The 16,965-nt window shown below is 36.6% G+C and overlaps 1 protein-coding gene across 1 annotated transcript in view; it reads right to left on the bottom strand.

The window, feature by feature from the left end:
• Positions 1–9,798: 9,798 nt before the first annotated feature.
• ABCA12 (ATP binding cassette subfamily A member 12) overlaps positions 9,799–16,965 on the bottom strand; it is a 169,270-nt gene continuing 162,103 nt past the window's right edge. Inside the window, exons 50-53 of the mRNA XM_039233104.1 lie at positions 15,552–15,644; positions 14,369–14,474; positions 11,611–11,748; positions 9,799–10,055 (exon numbers count right to left, since the gene is read on the bottom strand). Of these exons, the coding sequence (XP_039089035.1) occupies positions 9,948–10,055; positions 11,611–11,748; positions 14,369–14,474; positions 15,552–15,644 (445 nt within the window). The 3' untranslated portion in view covers positions 9,799–9,947. The remainder of the gene's footprint in view (positions 10,056–11,610; positions 11,749–14,368; positions 14,475–15,551; positions 15,645–16,965) is intronic.

Raw genomic sequence — 16,965 nt, 5'->3', positions numbered from 1 at the left:
CTGTGAGATCATGACCTGAGCCAAAATCAAGAATCAGATGTTTAACAGACCGAGCCACCCAGGCACTCCCCATTTATTTCATTCTTGAACTATCATGTGCATTGGTTGGGGCATCTTGCTTCCAATTTTTTAGTCCAATAATATTTAGTTAACACACGTCTTCATTCAGTGACTGAACTGCTTCAAAGGAAAGGAAAAATCTGAAAGTACTCAATATTTCTTTTGGACTGATTATTGGAGTTTGTCTCTGAGAAGGATTTTGGTCAGTCACTTTTACTGCATTACCAAGAGCAGTAGCTGAGATGAGAGGGGTTCTTCCTTACTAGAGACTTCTCAAAGGATCCCTGGTAGCAAAAAATTGAAAATCTGTTTTGAGGTGTTAAAACAGACACTTAGGACACAACTGGTTTAAAGCCTATATACCGTTTTATAGTGCTGGCTTCCTTACACTGGGTGATTCTGTTCCCATTTGAATGGAATAATAAAACATAAAAGTGAAAAACAGATATAAGATGGGGAAATACATCAAATACTTCAAATAATAAAATTATCTGCTATATTGAAAACAACAGCAAAATCCCAGTAAGTACTAAGCAAACTCTTTTAAGTTAAAATAAATGTAAATGATTAGTAAATCTTTGTATGTCTAGTTGACAGGGTTGGATTTCTTTATGAGGAATTTCAGAGGAGGAAGAATTGAAGGCTAGAGTTTTTCCAAAGGGTTCTTAGTTGAAGAGGACAGTCAGGAACAGAGTCTTCTCATTTGTGCCAGAGATTTTTGTTGTATTAGTCAAGGATCAGGAATTAGGGCCACCAGGACAGTTCATTTACCAGGTCAACACAGATATAAATACAGCATAGCCTTAAATTATTAGTGAACTTATGTTATCTAAGTCAACATATTCAATCCTTCCTTTCTTTTCCTTCCTTCCTTCCTTCCTTCCTTCCTTCCTTCCTTCCTTCCTTCCTTCCTTCCTTCCTTTTCTCTCTTTCTCTTTCTCTCTTTCTCTCTTTCTCTTTCTTTCTTTCTTTCTTTCTTTCTTTCTCTCTCTCTCTCTCTCTCTCTCTTTCTTTCTTTCTTTCTTTCTTTCTTTCTTTTCTCTCTCTCTCTCTCTCTCTCTCTCTCTTTCTTTCTTTCTTTCTCTACATATTTGTCCTGTCAGAATATAGTTCCTGGAGTCAAATTTACTTTGTTGGTATATGATTCTGGGCTAGATAACTTTTCCCAACCTCCAGTGTCCTTCCCAATAAAAAGGGTCTAGTAAGTTGAAAGTATGCTATAAGAATTAAATAAGGATATAATAAATATGGCACTGTTGACCCAGTGTTTTACACTTAACAATTGTCAGTAAGTGGTAGCTGCTGTTGTTTTAACTATATAACCTAGCTGAGTTTTTCCACTTTGCAGTAAGGGTGATTAAGCATCACTCTATCTGGATGAAAGTATTTGATTTTAATTTTTTAAATGTTTATTTATTTTTTGAGAGAGAGAGAGCTGGTGGGCGAAGAGCAGAGAGACACACACACACAGAATCTGAAACAGGCTGCAGGCTCTGAGCTGTCAGCACAGAGTCCAAAGTGGGGCTCAAAGTCATGAACCACAAGATCATGACCTGAGCTGAAGTCAGACGCTTAACCAACTGAACCACCCAGGTGCCCTGAAAGTATTTGATTTTAAACAGTATTTTTGTTTTAATATCATTGGACAAATGCCATATGTAAGCAATGCCCTTAATAAAATAATAGTATGTCCAATGCTTGGCATTTTAATGATGTGTGCTTTATGTGGAATCAACATTTTAATTTAAAATATTGGCCATCTGCATATTTTTCCCCAGCAGTGAACTTTAAATTTTCATAGCTACTCTTCAAAAACTAAAAACAAACATAACTGCAAAAAAGTTAGAACAAAAATTATGAAAATATTTCTAAAATGAAATGGACTTCTTTGGTCTTTCAGAGATTTATCACGCAACAATAAGTGGATATTGTGCTGGATGTGGATGATACAAGGATAAAGGAAAAGAGTTCACCTCTCCAAAGGAACGTAGAACGAGGTAGGAAGAGGAATGTACAAGGGGATTGCTTCCTGCAGGCCTCTGCACAAAATTCTTCCATAGCAAAGGACAGAACAGTGAACTCTGCCTGAGGCTCTCTGGGCAGGTTTCCTTAAAAAGAAAGCACAAGAGAAGGGTGGTAACTAAGATGAAGAGAAGCTTCTAGATAAAAGCTAAGTGGGGACAGGGAAGAGGTCTTTCAAGAAGAAAGAGTAGTGGTGTGAGCAAAGTGGCACAGAACCAAGAAAAGGTGGAACATAACAGGAAATAGCAAGAAATTCATTGAAGTTGGAGCACAGATTACATTGGGAAGAGAAGTGGAAGCATCGGGGCTGGATGATGAAATACTTCAAGAATCGGTTCAAGAGTCTGCACTTCATTTTAAAGATTATGGAAAACCAGGCTGGGTTTATAAGCAAGGGATGGATGGGATTGACTTCATAGCAAATTTAATGTCAAAGGCAATAATATCATTCCCTTTTAGCTTGTTATTATTATATTTTAAAATTTCATTGAGAAACCTACATTAATGAAGCAAGCAGGCTCCCAAGGTCCCCTGGGGATAAGAGAACGCAAACCTGCTTTATCACCCTCGCCCAGGAGGCACCTGTTGTTCCAGTAGGGGATTATCATACCTAAGAAGAACAGATTCATCATTCAGGCAGAGTTTTGTTGGAGAAAGTAGTTGTACATATCATTTTTCTGTTCTTCTGATTTTGCACCAAATGTTTTAATATTATAAGAACCAAGTTTTAAAGGTGAAGTGAAGATTGCCACAGTTCTCAGAAGTAATGCAAGTAACTCATATTAAAAAAGCAGATTCTGTTCATGTTATCCAGAGTGGAGGCAGTCCTCTGAGAACTGGGAATTCTCAAAACATTTTCTCTGTTGCAGAAAAATCCAAAGGGATGTGGATTCAAACGCTTTTTCATGTATGTTCCTTACTTATATGCAAAAATGCCATGAAACTCTTATGCAATACATCCTTAGACAAAAAGACAAAGAAATAACGGGCAGAAATGTGCAAAAGCAAAGTATTAGAATTCTGATTCCCAAGAAGGCAACAAATTCCTCCCACACTAGTGGATTCCCTATCATGTCTGTAATGTGGAATAAAGCATCATCTTTCCTTTTTCTTCTCCATGAATAAACTACCCCTTGGGAAACTTCACTGCATTTCAGAGATTTATACTGAATAAGGATGCTTGGTTTTTATACCAACCATGCCAGCTTCTCTTTTGTTTCTCATTCATTTATTTATTTATCCATCTAACCAACAAATATTTGTTGAGTGCCACAAATACTCATTGTGAGTATGTAAGTACTGGCGGGAAAGTTAGAAAGATAAAAATAGATTTTCTGTCCTCACAGAGCTTCATGTCTAGTAAGGGATAGAAATACTAGATGAATATTTAAATAAAAGTGTAATTACTGCAGTCTAGAGGTCAGCTGGGGCTTCCCCACCTATGGAGAGGTAGACAAGATTGGATGGAAACCCCCAGATCCATGACCTGTGGGTTAAGAAGCTCTACTCTGCATATCCAGGCCTCTGTCTGATGGTCTCCTCTGCCTTTAGGCTTCTCTGTGGTGAAGCAGTCATTGTTCTTGGCTTCTTCTTCTCCTTTTTAAAAATTTTAATTCCAATATAGTTAACATGCAGGGTTATATTAGTTTCAGGTGTACAATATAGTGATTCAACACTTCCATACAACACCCAGTGCTCCTCACAAGTGCATTTCTCAACCTCTACCACATATTTCAACCCTTGTTGTTTGTTGACCTTTTGAGTTTAGCCATTCTGACAGGTGTGAGGTGAAAGCTCATTGTGGTTATGATATACATTTCTCTGATGATGTGTGATGTTGAGCATCTTTTCATCTGTCTGTTGGACATCTGGATGTCTTCTTTGGAGACATGTCTGTTCATGTCTTCTGCTCATATGTTTTGAAAGTTTATTTATTTTGTACGAGAGAGAGGGAGAGAGAAAGAGAGAGAGAGAGGGGAGGGAAGGGGCAGAGAGAGAGACTCACAAGCAGGCTCTGCACTGTCAGCACAGAGCCTGATGTGGGGATCAAACCCATGAACCATGAGATCATGACTTGAACAAAAATCAAGAGTTGGACACTTGACCAATTGAGCCACCCAGGCATTCCTCTTCTGCTTGTTTTTAATGGATTATTTGCGTTTCTTAGTGCTGAGTTGTATAAGTTCTTTATATGATACCAACCCTTTATTGTATGTCATTTGCAGATCTCCCACTCAGTAGGTTGCCTTTTCATTTCATTGATTGCTTCCTTCACTGTGTAGAAGCTTTTTATTTTAATTTATTTTAATTTTTTAGTTTTTAAATATTTTAGTTAACATACAGTGCAAAATTGATTTCAGGAGAATTCAGTGATTCATTACTTACATACAACACTCAGTGCTCATCACAAGTGCCCTCCTTAGTACCCATCACCCATCTAACCCATCTCCCACCCATCTTCCTCCATCAACCCTCCTCTAAGAGTCTCTTGTGATTTGTTTCCCTTTCTTCTCTTTCCCCCACACCCCCCATATGATCATCTGTTTTGTTTCTTAAAATCCACATATGAGTGAAATCTTCTATTTGTCATTCTTTGATTGACTTATTTCACTTAGGATAATATGTTCTAGCTCCATCCATGTTGTTGCAAATAGCAAGATTTCTCTTTTTTGATGGCTGAGTAATATTCCATGGTATATAAATGTATGTATGTGTGTGTATATATATATATATGTATATACACACACACACACACACACACACACACACCACACCTTTATCTATTCATCAGTCAATAGACATTTGGACTCTCTCCACATATTGTTTCCTTCACTATGCAGAAACTTTATTTTGATGTAGCCTCAATAGCTGACTTTTGCTTTTATTCCCCTTGCTTCAGGAAACATTTAGAAAAATATTGTTATAGTTGATATCAGAGACATTACTTCCTCTGCTCTCTTCTAGGATGTTTTTAATATTTTTAAATTTACATCCAAGTCAGTTAGCATATAGTGCAACAGTGATTTCAGGAGTAGATTCCAGTGATTCATCCCCTATGTATAACACCCAGTACTCATCCCAACAACCATTTTCCTCAATGCCTCTTACCCATTTAGCCTATCCCCCCACCCACAAACCCTCCAGCAACCCTCAGTTTGTTCTCTATATTTAAGAATCTCTTATGTTTTGTCCCTCTCCTGGTTTTTACATTATTTTCACTTCCCTTCCCTCATGTTCATCTGTTTTGTATCTTAAATTTCACATATGAGTAAAGTCATATGATATTTGTCTTTCTCTGACTAATTTCACTTATCATAGTACCCTCTAGTTCCATCCACATTGTTGCAAATGGCAAGATTTCATTCTTTTTGATTGCCAAGTAATACTCCATTGTGGGTGTATACACACACACACACACACACACACACACACACAGACAGCACATTTTCTTTATCCACTCATCTATCGATAGACATTTGGGCTCTTTCCATACTTTGGTTATTGTCAATAGGACTCCTATAAACATTGGGGTGCATGTGCCCTTGAAAACAGCATACCTGTATCCCTTGGATAAGTACCTATTAGTGCAATTCTTCGTAGGGTTCTTTTTTTAAACTTTTTGAGGAACCTCCATATTGTTTTCCAAAGTGGTTACATCAGTTTGCATTCCACCAGCAGTGCAAAAGAGATCCTCTTTCTCCACATCCTCACCAACATGTTTTGTTGACTGAGTTGTTAATTTTAGCCATTCTGACATGTGTGAGGTAGTATCTCATTGTGGTTTCGATTTGTATTTCCCTGGTGATGAGTGATGTTGGGCATTTTTTCATGTGTCTGTTAGCCATTTGGATGTCTTCTTTGTAAAAGTGTCTATTCATGTCCTTTGCCCATTTCTTTTTTTTTTATTTTAAAATGTTTTATTTATTTCTGAGAGAGAGAGAGAGACAGCATGAGCATGGGAGGGTCGGAGCAAGAGGGAGACACAGAATCCGAAGCAGGCTTCAGGCTCTGAGCTGGCTGTCAACACAGAGCCCGATGTCGGGCTCAAACCCATGAACCATGAGATCATGACCTAAGCCAAAGTTGGATGCTTAACCGACTGAGCCACCCAGATGCCCCAGCCCATTTCTTCATTGGATTATTTGTTTTCTGGTGTTGAGTTTGATTAGTTCCTTATAGATATTTTATGCTAACCCTTTATTTGATATGTCATTTGCAAATATCTTCTCCCATTCCCATGATTGCCTTTTATTTTTGCTGATTATTTCCTTGCTGTGCTGAAACTTTTTATCTTGATGAAGTTCCAGCAGTTCATTACTTCTAAGATTTTTATGGTTTCAGGTATCACAATTAGGTCTTTAATACATTTTGAGTTTATTTTTGTGTATGGTGTAAGAAAGAAGTCCAGTTTCATTATTTTGCATGTAGCTGACCAGTTTTCCCAACACCATTTGCTGAAGAGGCTGTCTTTTTCCCATTAGATATTGTTTCTTGCTCTATCAAAGATTAATTAATTGTGTAATTATTGGTTTACTTCTGGGTTTTCTATTCTGTTCTACTGATCTATGTGTCTATTTTTGTGACAGTACTGTACTGTTTTGATTAGTACAGCTTTGTAATATAACTTGAAGTCCAGAACCGTGATGCTTCCAGCTTTGCTTTTCTAATTCAAAGTTGCTTTTGTAATTTCACACAAATTTTAGGATTATTTGTTATAGTTCTGTGAAAAATGCTGGTGGTATTTTGATAGGAATTGCATTAAATCTGCACATTGCCTTAAGTAGTATAGACATTTTAACAATATTATGTCTATCATAAGCATGGAATATCTTTCCATTTTTTTGTGTGTTATCTTCAATTTCTTCCATAGTGTTTTATAGTTTTCAGGGCACATGTCTTCCATCTCTTTGGTTAGGATTATTCCTAGGTATTTTATTATTTTTAGTGCAATTTTAAATGGGATTGTTTAATTTCTCTTTTTGCTGCTTCATTATTAGTGTATAGACATGCAACAATTTTCTGCACATTGATTTTGTATTCTACTTTACTGAATTCACTTATCAGTTCTAGTAGTTTTGGGGTTTATTATTTCAGGTTTTCTATGTATATAATATCATGTTATCTGCAAATAGTGAAAGTTTTACTTCTTCCTTACCAATTTGCATACTTTTATTTTTTGTTGTCTGATTGCTGTGGATAGGACTTCTATGTTGAATGAAGGTGCTGAGAGTGGACATCCTTGACTTGTTCATGACTTTAGGAGGAAAGCTCTCAGCTTTGCCCCATTGAGGATGATGTTCACTGTGGGTTTTTCATATATAGCTTTTATTATTTTGAGGTATGCTGCCTCTAAACCTACTTGTTGAGAGCTCTTATGAATGAATGTTGTACTTTCTCAAATGTTTTTTCTGCATCTATTGAAATGATCATATGGTCTTTATCCTTTCCCTTATTGATACAATGTATCATGTTGATTGATTTGTAAATATTGAACCACTGTTGCATCCATGGAATAAATCCCACTTGATAGCAGTCAGTGTGTCTTTTTAATGTATTGTTGGATTCTGTTCTTCACCTCTTTCAAAGAGGGCATCAATCCAACCCGATTTTTACCAGACCCCTATTTGTCAGTGTGGTTGACTTTAATGAAGACTTAGAAGTCATGAGGAGAGTCTGTAGCATGGTTGTATAGTAAATGAGTCTGAAAACATATTTGGATATTCATGGTTTTAAAAAGTCCATCCAATGACTTCACCTTCTCACTGGACTTTAATCTCTCTTTAAGACTTAGCTTTCCCTGGATGTGAGGGCGATCTGGCTGTGACATCTGTCACCCCATTGATTTCCAGGGTTGATTTGGCTGATCTGGCTGGCAAGGTGGGTGTCCCCTTCCTCCCTCACCACTCCATGTGCATCTCTCCCGAAGCTGCGCGCTCAGTCGAAGAAGACGACCTTTGCCGATAGAGGAGGACCATTCTTTGGTCAAGGGTATACAATTAGCTGCGCTCCCCTGCTAGAACCTCCGAACAAGCTCTCAAGACTCAGCTTTCCCTGCTTTCTCCTTCCTCCACTTCTTTGCCTTTTGCTTCCATTCCCACCATTGCTCAGAAGCAAGCAAGCAAGCAAGCAGCCATCATTACCATAATAACAGAAACAATGAACAATAAGCAAATCCTTTGCTTCTTTCATGGAGCCTGACCACCTTTTTTTTTTTTTTTTTTTTTGTCATCTGGGCTCCGGAAGATATCCATGGTCTCAGAGTTACAACCTCTACTCCGAAAGCCTTATGTATATATTATACTCAATATAGTGTCTTTTTTTTTTTCCTAAGAGAAATTCTGGTACCATCTGTTAAGATGTGTATTTTTACTCTGGGTATATTACAAATTAGGATGCATGCTCTGACAGAAAAGTAGAAAGTACAATAAAGTACAGTATTAAAACAGAGGGACTGGATTTAAACTGCAGAAGTAGAAAAGAAAAGCTTCTCTGAGAAAGAATAACATTTCTGAAGACTATTAGCATAGTCTGGTGACAGACATGGAGGAGGGAAGAGCATATCAAGTAGGGGGTCTGGAGATGAGAAAGATTCTGGAGCATTGGAAAAACTGAAAAGAGGCCAGCATGGCTATACCCTAAAGAAGAAGGAGAGAAAGAAAGGGATGAAAGTGGAGAAATAAGCAGGGACTGATCATGTGGTATCTGGTAGGCCACATGACTCCAATTTTTAGGTTCCAGAATCTTCCCTAATGAAGGAAATGACTTCATGAAATATTTTTTCTAAACTTTGAGTTTATTGGTTTCTGAAACCGATACAATTGTGCCAAAGCTGGCAGATACACACACACACACACACACACACACACACACACACATTACATAAAACACCTTTCCCAAGGGCCATATAACTTGGCATTATTATGAAGTCTATCCTATAGCCATATACATGATTCTGGGTCAGCCGGGTGGTTAGCTGAAAATTATCACCATATTCATTTTCTCTCCACAGGAATGTTTCCTGCAGAGAGACCCACAATGTGAGGGTTTCTGTAAGAGCTTAAAAAAAAATGTTGCCTGCCAGCAGCAAATGAATTTTCTACCAGTTTCTAGGATTTGTGTCTGTTCAGCTGATACACCCATTTCCCCTGAAGAACAAGTAGCTTCTTCCTCTGCTCAGGATGTTAACTATCGTTAAGGCCCAGCAGGAATAAATCTAAGTTCTGTTTACCACCAGGGTAAACTGCCCTCCTATGGCATTCTTGCAGAAAGGCACTTTTCTGGGATTCAGTATATCCCCACATATTTACAGGTACTGGAAATGACATACACACCTTGCAGACACTGTGTCCACTGTTTACTAACAATATTAATCTGTATCCAATGATGATTCTCATTCTGTTATTTTCTGGAAATAAATTATTTTGTTTGTTCTCTCAGTTCTATCCACCCCAAACTATCTTACTTTTCTTCTCCACTCTTACTTTTCAGCTACTAATAACCATGCTTTTTAAGCTGTCTTTTTATTGAAAGTAATAAATTAAGACATTTATCTTCAAATGGTTTCACCTTGCATAGTGATCATCAACACATACATTAGTATGCTCACAGTTCTGAGTATTCCGGAATTCATTTCAGTAGCAACAACATTCACTGACCTTAAAAAAACCAAAAAACCAAAAAAAAAAAAACAAACAAACAACAACTTTCCACTTCCACTTACAGTTACTTGCTAGTGTTATACAATTGCACCTTCCACTCAGTATAATACTTTAAAATTAAGATAGCTTGAGGAAGTGATATCTTCTGTGACTCTTCCTTAAAAGGAAGCCACTGGCCACTTGCTGACATTGACTTTGCTGGAGGTCCTAAGATTCCATCTGGTCATCCTGTGAGTCAACACTTATGGTGGAACCTTGGCTACTGGTATCAGCTGTTTCATAGGACTTTTGATCTTTGGCAAAGTTGATGAAGACCTAATTTTTCAAGGGAAATAAAGTCATTACTGTTTGTTAAGCCAAAGGAAGAAATAAGGTTAATTCACTCTCACACACACACACAGTAAAAGAGAAAACAGGAAAACTAGATATTATAGAGACATGTCTATACATATATACACACTCTCACTTGTAGTCCTTTTAGATACTCAAGTTTAACTGGGCTTTGAAAATAAAACCTGTAACTACAACTATAATCATAATATAAATCTAAAGCTATAGTTAAATATCTATAACCACATATCTGTATTTATATGATCTACATTAATATCTCTATCAAGTATAATACAGGAACCCAAGCCAAGCCATTATCAAATGTTTATAAGATGACTTTGAGAGAAATTTCATTAGTTTCAAGAATTAATGTGCTAAAACAAAATTTATAAAGAAAGCCCATATTAACATTATGTTCAGTAAGCTGGTTATTTAACAGGCAGAACTTTATTATTTGGTTTAAAATCATTAAGTCTATTAGTCATAGATTCCTCCAGAAACTATTAAGAGTCTATTTTGTGTCTGACATGGTCCTGGTAGTTGATTACACATCAAAGGCTAAATTTTCTGGGTCAGTAAAACCATAATTGCCTGAAGCCCCCATAAAAAATTTTCCACAAAATGCAACATTCCAAGGCCTCTACAGCTTAATGTTCAGACCCATTGTGATGGTGGATGCAATGAACTGTTCTATACATCAGCTTGGTGGAGCTGTACAAAAATAACACTGTGCAAAGATGGTGAAGAACGACCACAAAGGCTCTAGTTATTGATATAATGAAATTAAGACAGATGATGTGAGTAAAACAAAAAAATCTGCATTTACCACTTTGGTTGCCTGACTCTAGCAGATCTGAAGGTCTGATACCAAATTCTAGAAACCTCCATCTTATGCTAACCCAGGAAGCCAATCAATAGAAATGTCATTTAAGAAACCTATCGAAGATGGATAATAAGACTGAAACTTATCGAGAATAAAGTAAGGAAAGTGTTAACATCTATTTGTTTTATAGGTGGAAATAACATTTTGTTGCTTTAAATATTCATACAACCTAATGGATATAAATGTCTTATAGAAAGGAAACATCTTTTTTTCTCCATTAAAAATAGTTCATGCTTTTCACACCTTTTTTGAACATCCCAAAATACAGCTAGAGATAAATTAAGCTGGGGTGCCTTAGTGGCTCAGTCAGTTAAGCATCTGACTCCAGATTTCGGCTCAGGTCATGATCTCACTGTCATGGGATCGAGCCCCATGTTGGGCTCTGTGCTGATGGAGCAGAACCTGCTTGGGATTCTCTATCTCCTTCTCTCTGCCTCTCCCCAACTTGTACCATCTCTCTCTCTCTCTCCCTCCCTTTCTCTCTCTCTCAAAAATAAACATTTAAAAAAAAGAAACAAATTAAGCTAAGTTTTTCAGGTGTGAGCTTAGATACCAGTTGAATTAAAAACAAATAGAATGTTATTAAAGAGAAATACCCAGACTGTGTAATAATTACTATGTGACACTATGCACTTGGGATAGTGGTATCCAGCTTACCTCTTCCAGGGTCGTCTGACTCACTAAGAAATTGGTGATATTTAAAGCAGTCTTGTTGGTTTCCAGCAGATCAAAAATGTTTGCCACTCCTCCTGCTGTGACAGGCACATGATATTCTAGCATGCTGAGGTGCTGATCCTGTGGGAACCAAGGAAAACAATTTATTCTGCGATGTCAGGACATACTGAGTTGACTAGACATAACTTGACCAAGAGCTAGGGAAAATACTAAAATACATTCCATCAACAATGATGCAGCAGTATAAACGATGGCTGTGTTTTGAAGCTAACAACCTGCAGAGGAGATGAAAAGTTTATGAATGTCAAAGAGGAAACAAATTAAAAACCTAATGAATATTCCAAAGTATTTTACATTCCTGTGCACTTATAAAGTCATCACAGTTTTGCCTAGAAAAACATACTGTGAAATGGCATTTTAATTTTTTTTAATGTTTATTTATTTTTGAGAGACAGAGCACGAGTCGGGGAGTGGAAGAGAGGGAGACACGGAATCTGAAGCAGGCTCAGGCTGCGACACGGGGCCATGAACCATGAGCTCAAGACCTGAGACAAAGTTGGATGCTTAACTGACTGAGCCACCCAGGCACTCCCTGAAATGGTATTTTAGAGGTCAGATTATGCTCAGCTCACATTAAGGTTTTTTTCAGAGATCGCATTTAGAATTTTTTTTTTGTTATAATGTTAGAATTGGTCTAAAAGGCTATGGATTAATTTCAATTTATATTGGCTAACGATGCTAGATTTTAAAAGCATTGCTTATAAAAAAATCTCATTATAATACACCATTTTCTTTCTTAACTCACCTGAAAATTCTTTTCAATTTCTTTATTAGTCCATAGTATCACCATCTCCTTAGTAATCTATTGTTTTCTTGGAGCATCTTTAACACCTTACTTTTCTTTATATTTAACAGTTAGCATATTCTATTTGTGTTTCGTCTAAAATGACTCTCAGATTTAAACCATTCCTCTCTATTTGCACCATCAATGTTATTAACTTGATGACCGACCACTGCTCCATATCTAAGCAACTGTTACAGCCTCTTCTGTGGCCTGGATACTATAGACATTCATACATTCTGGCACAAAGCAGCTAGGATAATATTTCCTAACCACTATTTGATCAAGAATATACCCCTGCAACCTATATGGATCAAGACTCTGTATTTCACCTGATATTCAAGACATGTGTTAGTGGAAACCCCTTCTCTTCTATTCCTGTGCTCATTCCCTAGCTCCTCTTATTGACTGCATGCATCACACCTGTCACCACAATCAGGCTATCTTACTTATTTTTATTCCCAAAATGTTGCTTTTGCTATTTCCCTTCTAGAGATCTAGAAACCACCACATACTTGTAAAGAATGGGCTTAGAAAGAAATGAGACTTTTGTGATCACTGCATTTGCTTTGTGTAGCCCTGGCCCCACAAGAAACAGACCGGGGTGAATGCAATCTCATCACTCAGTGAGTAAACACATATTTCAACTCATAAATTCACCAAAAGAAAAAGCACTATGGCCAATGTGATTTGTGCAAAGTGTCCTTTAATTTTTAAATTTGATTTTAATTTAGATGGTTGAAAACAGACTTTGATAAGAATCATAAAAGCTATTGTTTCTTGAAGAAGTTAGCCAGGTTTGGGAGGCAAAGGTATTTTACAGAGATAAAAGAATTGTTTTAAAAAATGCACTCTATTTTACTCTCTACAATCACGTCACATTACTATGGTACCTTATAGTTTATGAAGTAGCTTTGTGCACATTTTATCATTTATTTCTCATACCAATTTTGTGAAGTAGATGTCATTACTCCTATTTCACAAAGGAGAAAAATGAAGTTCAAAGACTTTAAATGTCTTGCTGGAAATCACACAGGCAGAGCCAGATTTGGGCCCCTCTTTAAATTTCTTTCCACCCTTACACACCTGATTTCTGTTAAAAACATTGGCTATAACCATCATGTACAAACTACCAGTACATCAAAGATGTTATAAGGATAGTGTTTTGTCACGTGCATTTATTTATGTACAGTGTGAGATATATACACATATATCTCCTGTCCATCCTGTGGGTATGTATATATAAGATGAAATTAATTGAATTATGTTTCAACTAACATGGGACTTAACTTGATTTCCAAGCAGTCCTGTTCAAACCATTGTGGGCTTATTTTCCAAATGAGAGGAACAAAGAAGATAATCTTTTGCAGCTGTGACATTCTGGAACTCTGTAATTTTTTTTTTGTAAGAAGAAATGTTCTTGGTCATATAATATCTGTCTTCCCTCAATCCCTTAACATATATAACTAGTAAACTCTTTTATGTTTACAACTCAAAAACTAATAGTATGGTCATAAAGCCTTTGTGAAGAATAAGTAAAAAAGATATATAAAGACTACATTTTATGTATGTACGTATATACTTATTTTAGTGTAAGCTCTCTACACCCAATGTGAGGTTTGAAGTAATAACCCCAAGATCAAGAGTGGCATGCTCTACAGACTGAGCCAGAAAGGTACCCCAGGACTACGTAACTTTAAAATAGCTACAAAATTATATAATTAATTTGAGGATTCTATTTGTTCATAGTAAGTATGTTTCAGAGTATCTTATATATCTTGAACTAATAAATATATTAACATTAATAGTAAAGCTATACTCAACTAAAAAACAGCAAATATCCTATGCAATTATGACTACCAAAACCAGCCAAGACCAAGAGGCAGGACAATTTCTTACTTTTAAGTATGTTTTTGGAAAGTGCAGTTGCATAAACCTTGTGAGGGCCTCCATGCTCACTTTGGTATTCTTCAAGTGAACCTTGACAGTAAATCCTCGCCCAAACCTAGAAAGAAAAAGTGCAAAATGTGGTTTGAGTTACATTTTGTTGAAATAGCTCCCCAGGAAATCTAGGTAATGAAACAGGACCCAAGCTGACCATTATAGCCCCTCTACTTATATGAAGACTGTCATTTTGCCATAAAAGTTCAGGGTACGTTGCACCTGGAAATAGTGCATTGCCATCATTTTTTATTTAGTTCTACCACTATCCAAAGTCACACTCCTTAGACCACAGCTGCATTAGAAAGAAAACATGAAATCTTGCTTTCTTTGACATTGATGAACTGGTGATTGATGTCAATATCGGGGGTTAAATACTTTCTAATTTAAAGAAAACAAGGTCTTAAAGGGCAAGTCTTTGGATATTTGGTGTCAAAAGTGAGGACTAAAGTCACTGAGGTTTTAAAAATGAATAATAAATCAATATGCTAGCTGTTTGCCCAAATACAGAGTTTTATAAACAAGTCAAAACACTCTCTGAGAAAATGTATAAGGCCTCTTTCACCCTTTTTCCCTTTTGGTTAATACTATCTTATAAGAAAACCAAGTTGTACAGATAAAGTTATAAAGTAACACCCTGAAGTTTGGAGATTAACATGAATACATGTAAGTGCATATGCACTCTGAAAATTTTAATTTAATTTTAATTTGATTATATGATATTTATGCACGTTTCCCCAATGTATTCTTGATTAAAAGGTTTTGAATGCAGTAAAAATGTTAAATAACTTACTTGAAAGCCTGTGAAAATGGCAGATGAACATGCTAGATAAAAATCTATGCCTTCATGTACTTGTGAAGGTCTAATTTCTTATTGAGTAAACTCTTAGAAGCTGCTTTCTGAGAGTATTTTTGTTGTAGTTTTTATTTATTTATTTATTTATTTTTTAAGACATAGTAAGAGAATTTTAAGCCTTCAGTAAGATAATTTAACTTTAAGGTAAACTGATGACCAACTTTTTCTTTCCAGTTTTACTACATTACAGCACAGGCTGCTGAGTAATCCTCAAAAGTAGGTATAGATAATACTGTTAGATTGACTTCCCCACACCATTTGTCAAACAATGCCATTGTTCTTCACCTGCTCTTTATATGCTGCAAAGATCCAATACATTGGAACCTTCCATTCACCATAATGGCCAACCTGGTACAGAGAGCCTCACATTCTTCCATGCTGAAAGACAGAATCACATCAGAATTCTGGGCACAGAGAAGTGCTCATAAGCATAAGCTTAACTGTTTCATTATGGCACCTTGAAAATACTATTTTAGTTCCTTAAAATGTCTTTTCCCTTGAAGGACACAAAAAAATACATTTTAAAATATAAATTAAATGTCTTCACATAGGGTTTATTACTCTTTATTCTCCAGCTTGAAGCCATCTCTCTCACCTGGAGTGCCCTCTCATCAAATGCAGTATTTCTTTCAACCTCTTTTAAGCTTAGGCTCAAGACCTACATTTGCTGAGAAATGTTTCCAAAATAATCCTGAGCTTTTTTTCATGATGTTTCATACTCCATATTCAGTTGGCTTTTATGCTTTTTTATTTATAACTAGTTAACCTATACTTGATTATATAATCTCTCATTTCTAGAACTATGTTAACTGGTGGAGATCCTCTCCACTTCCTACAGAAGTGAATAGTAATGAAAAGATTGGTTTCAGAACATATAGTGTGTGGGGCATAGCCAGAATATGAAAAAGTCTCTTAAGTATAAACCAATCTAGAATTTTTCCTATGATAATTGCAGTGAAAGGTGACTTTAATACATGGCTAACCTTATAAGAAAGGCACAGAAAAAGTGCTTCAGCAGCATTTTTATTTACTTGATGGAAAAGGTCTATTTCAAGGAAGACTGGGAGATTAGAATTTGTATTTTGGGGGGGCACCTGGGTGGCTCAGTCGGTTGAGCATCTGACACTTGATTTCAGCCTAGGTCATGATCTCATGGTTTGTGGGATTGAGTCCCATGTCGGACTCCAAGCTGACAGCAGGAAGCCTGCTTGGGATTCTCTCTCTCCCTCTCTCTCTCCTCTCCCACTCACGCGTGTGCTCTCTCTCTCTCTCTTTCTCAAAAATAAATAAATAAATAAATAAATAAATAAATAAATAAATAAACAAACATTAAAAAAATTTGGACTTTGTGAAAAGATGATTTCAGGTAGAAAGCACAGCCAAGGAGAGGGTAATAAGAAAGGCAGTGAGTATATGTGGAACCATTCGTCATTCAGATTGACTGAGAGGAGAGAGTGTCATTAGGAAAAAAAAAAAAAAAGACTGGAACTTTAGGTGAAGCCAGACAATAAAAGGCCTTGCATACTACAGCTGAGGAAGATGAACTTTATGTGATACACAGTAAGGAGTCCTAGCCAAATTAAGAGTGTCATAAATCCCTCTCAATTCAAGAGAAATTTGTTTTTAAAAAGATTGTCCAACCAGCCACAGGAGCTGCATTCTCACATGAAACCTGCCTGACTTGTCCCTGTGACCATGA

Source organism: Hyaena hyaena, unplaced genomic scaffold (assembly GCF_003009895.1).
Source record: "Hyaena hyaena isolate Hyena2069 unplaced genomic scaffold, ASM300989v1 scaffold_71, whole genome shotgun sequence".
Lineage (NCBI taxonomy): Eukaryota > Metazoa > Chordata > Mammalia > Carnivora > Hyaenidae > Hyaena > Hyaena hyaena.
The sequence above is the reverse complement of the archived record's forward strand: the minus strand, read 5'-3'. Positions and strand labels throughout refer to the sequence as shown.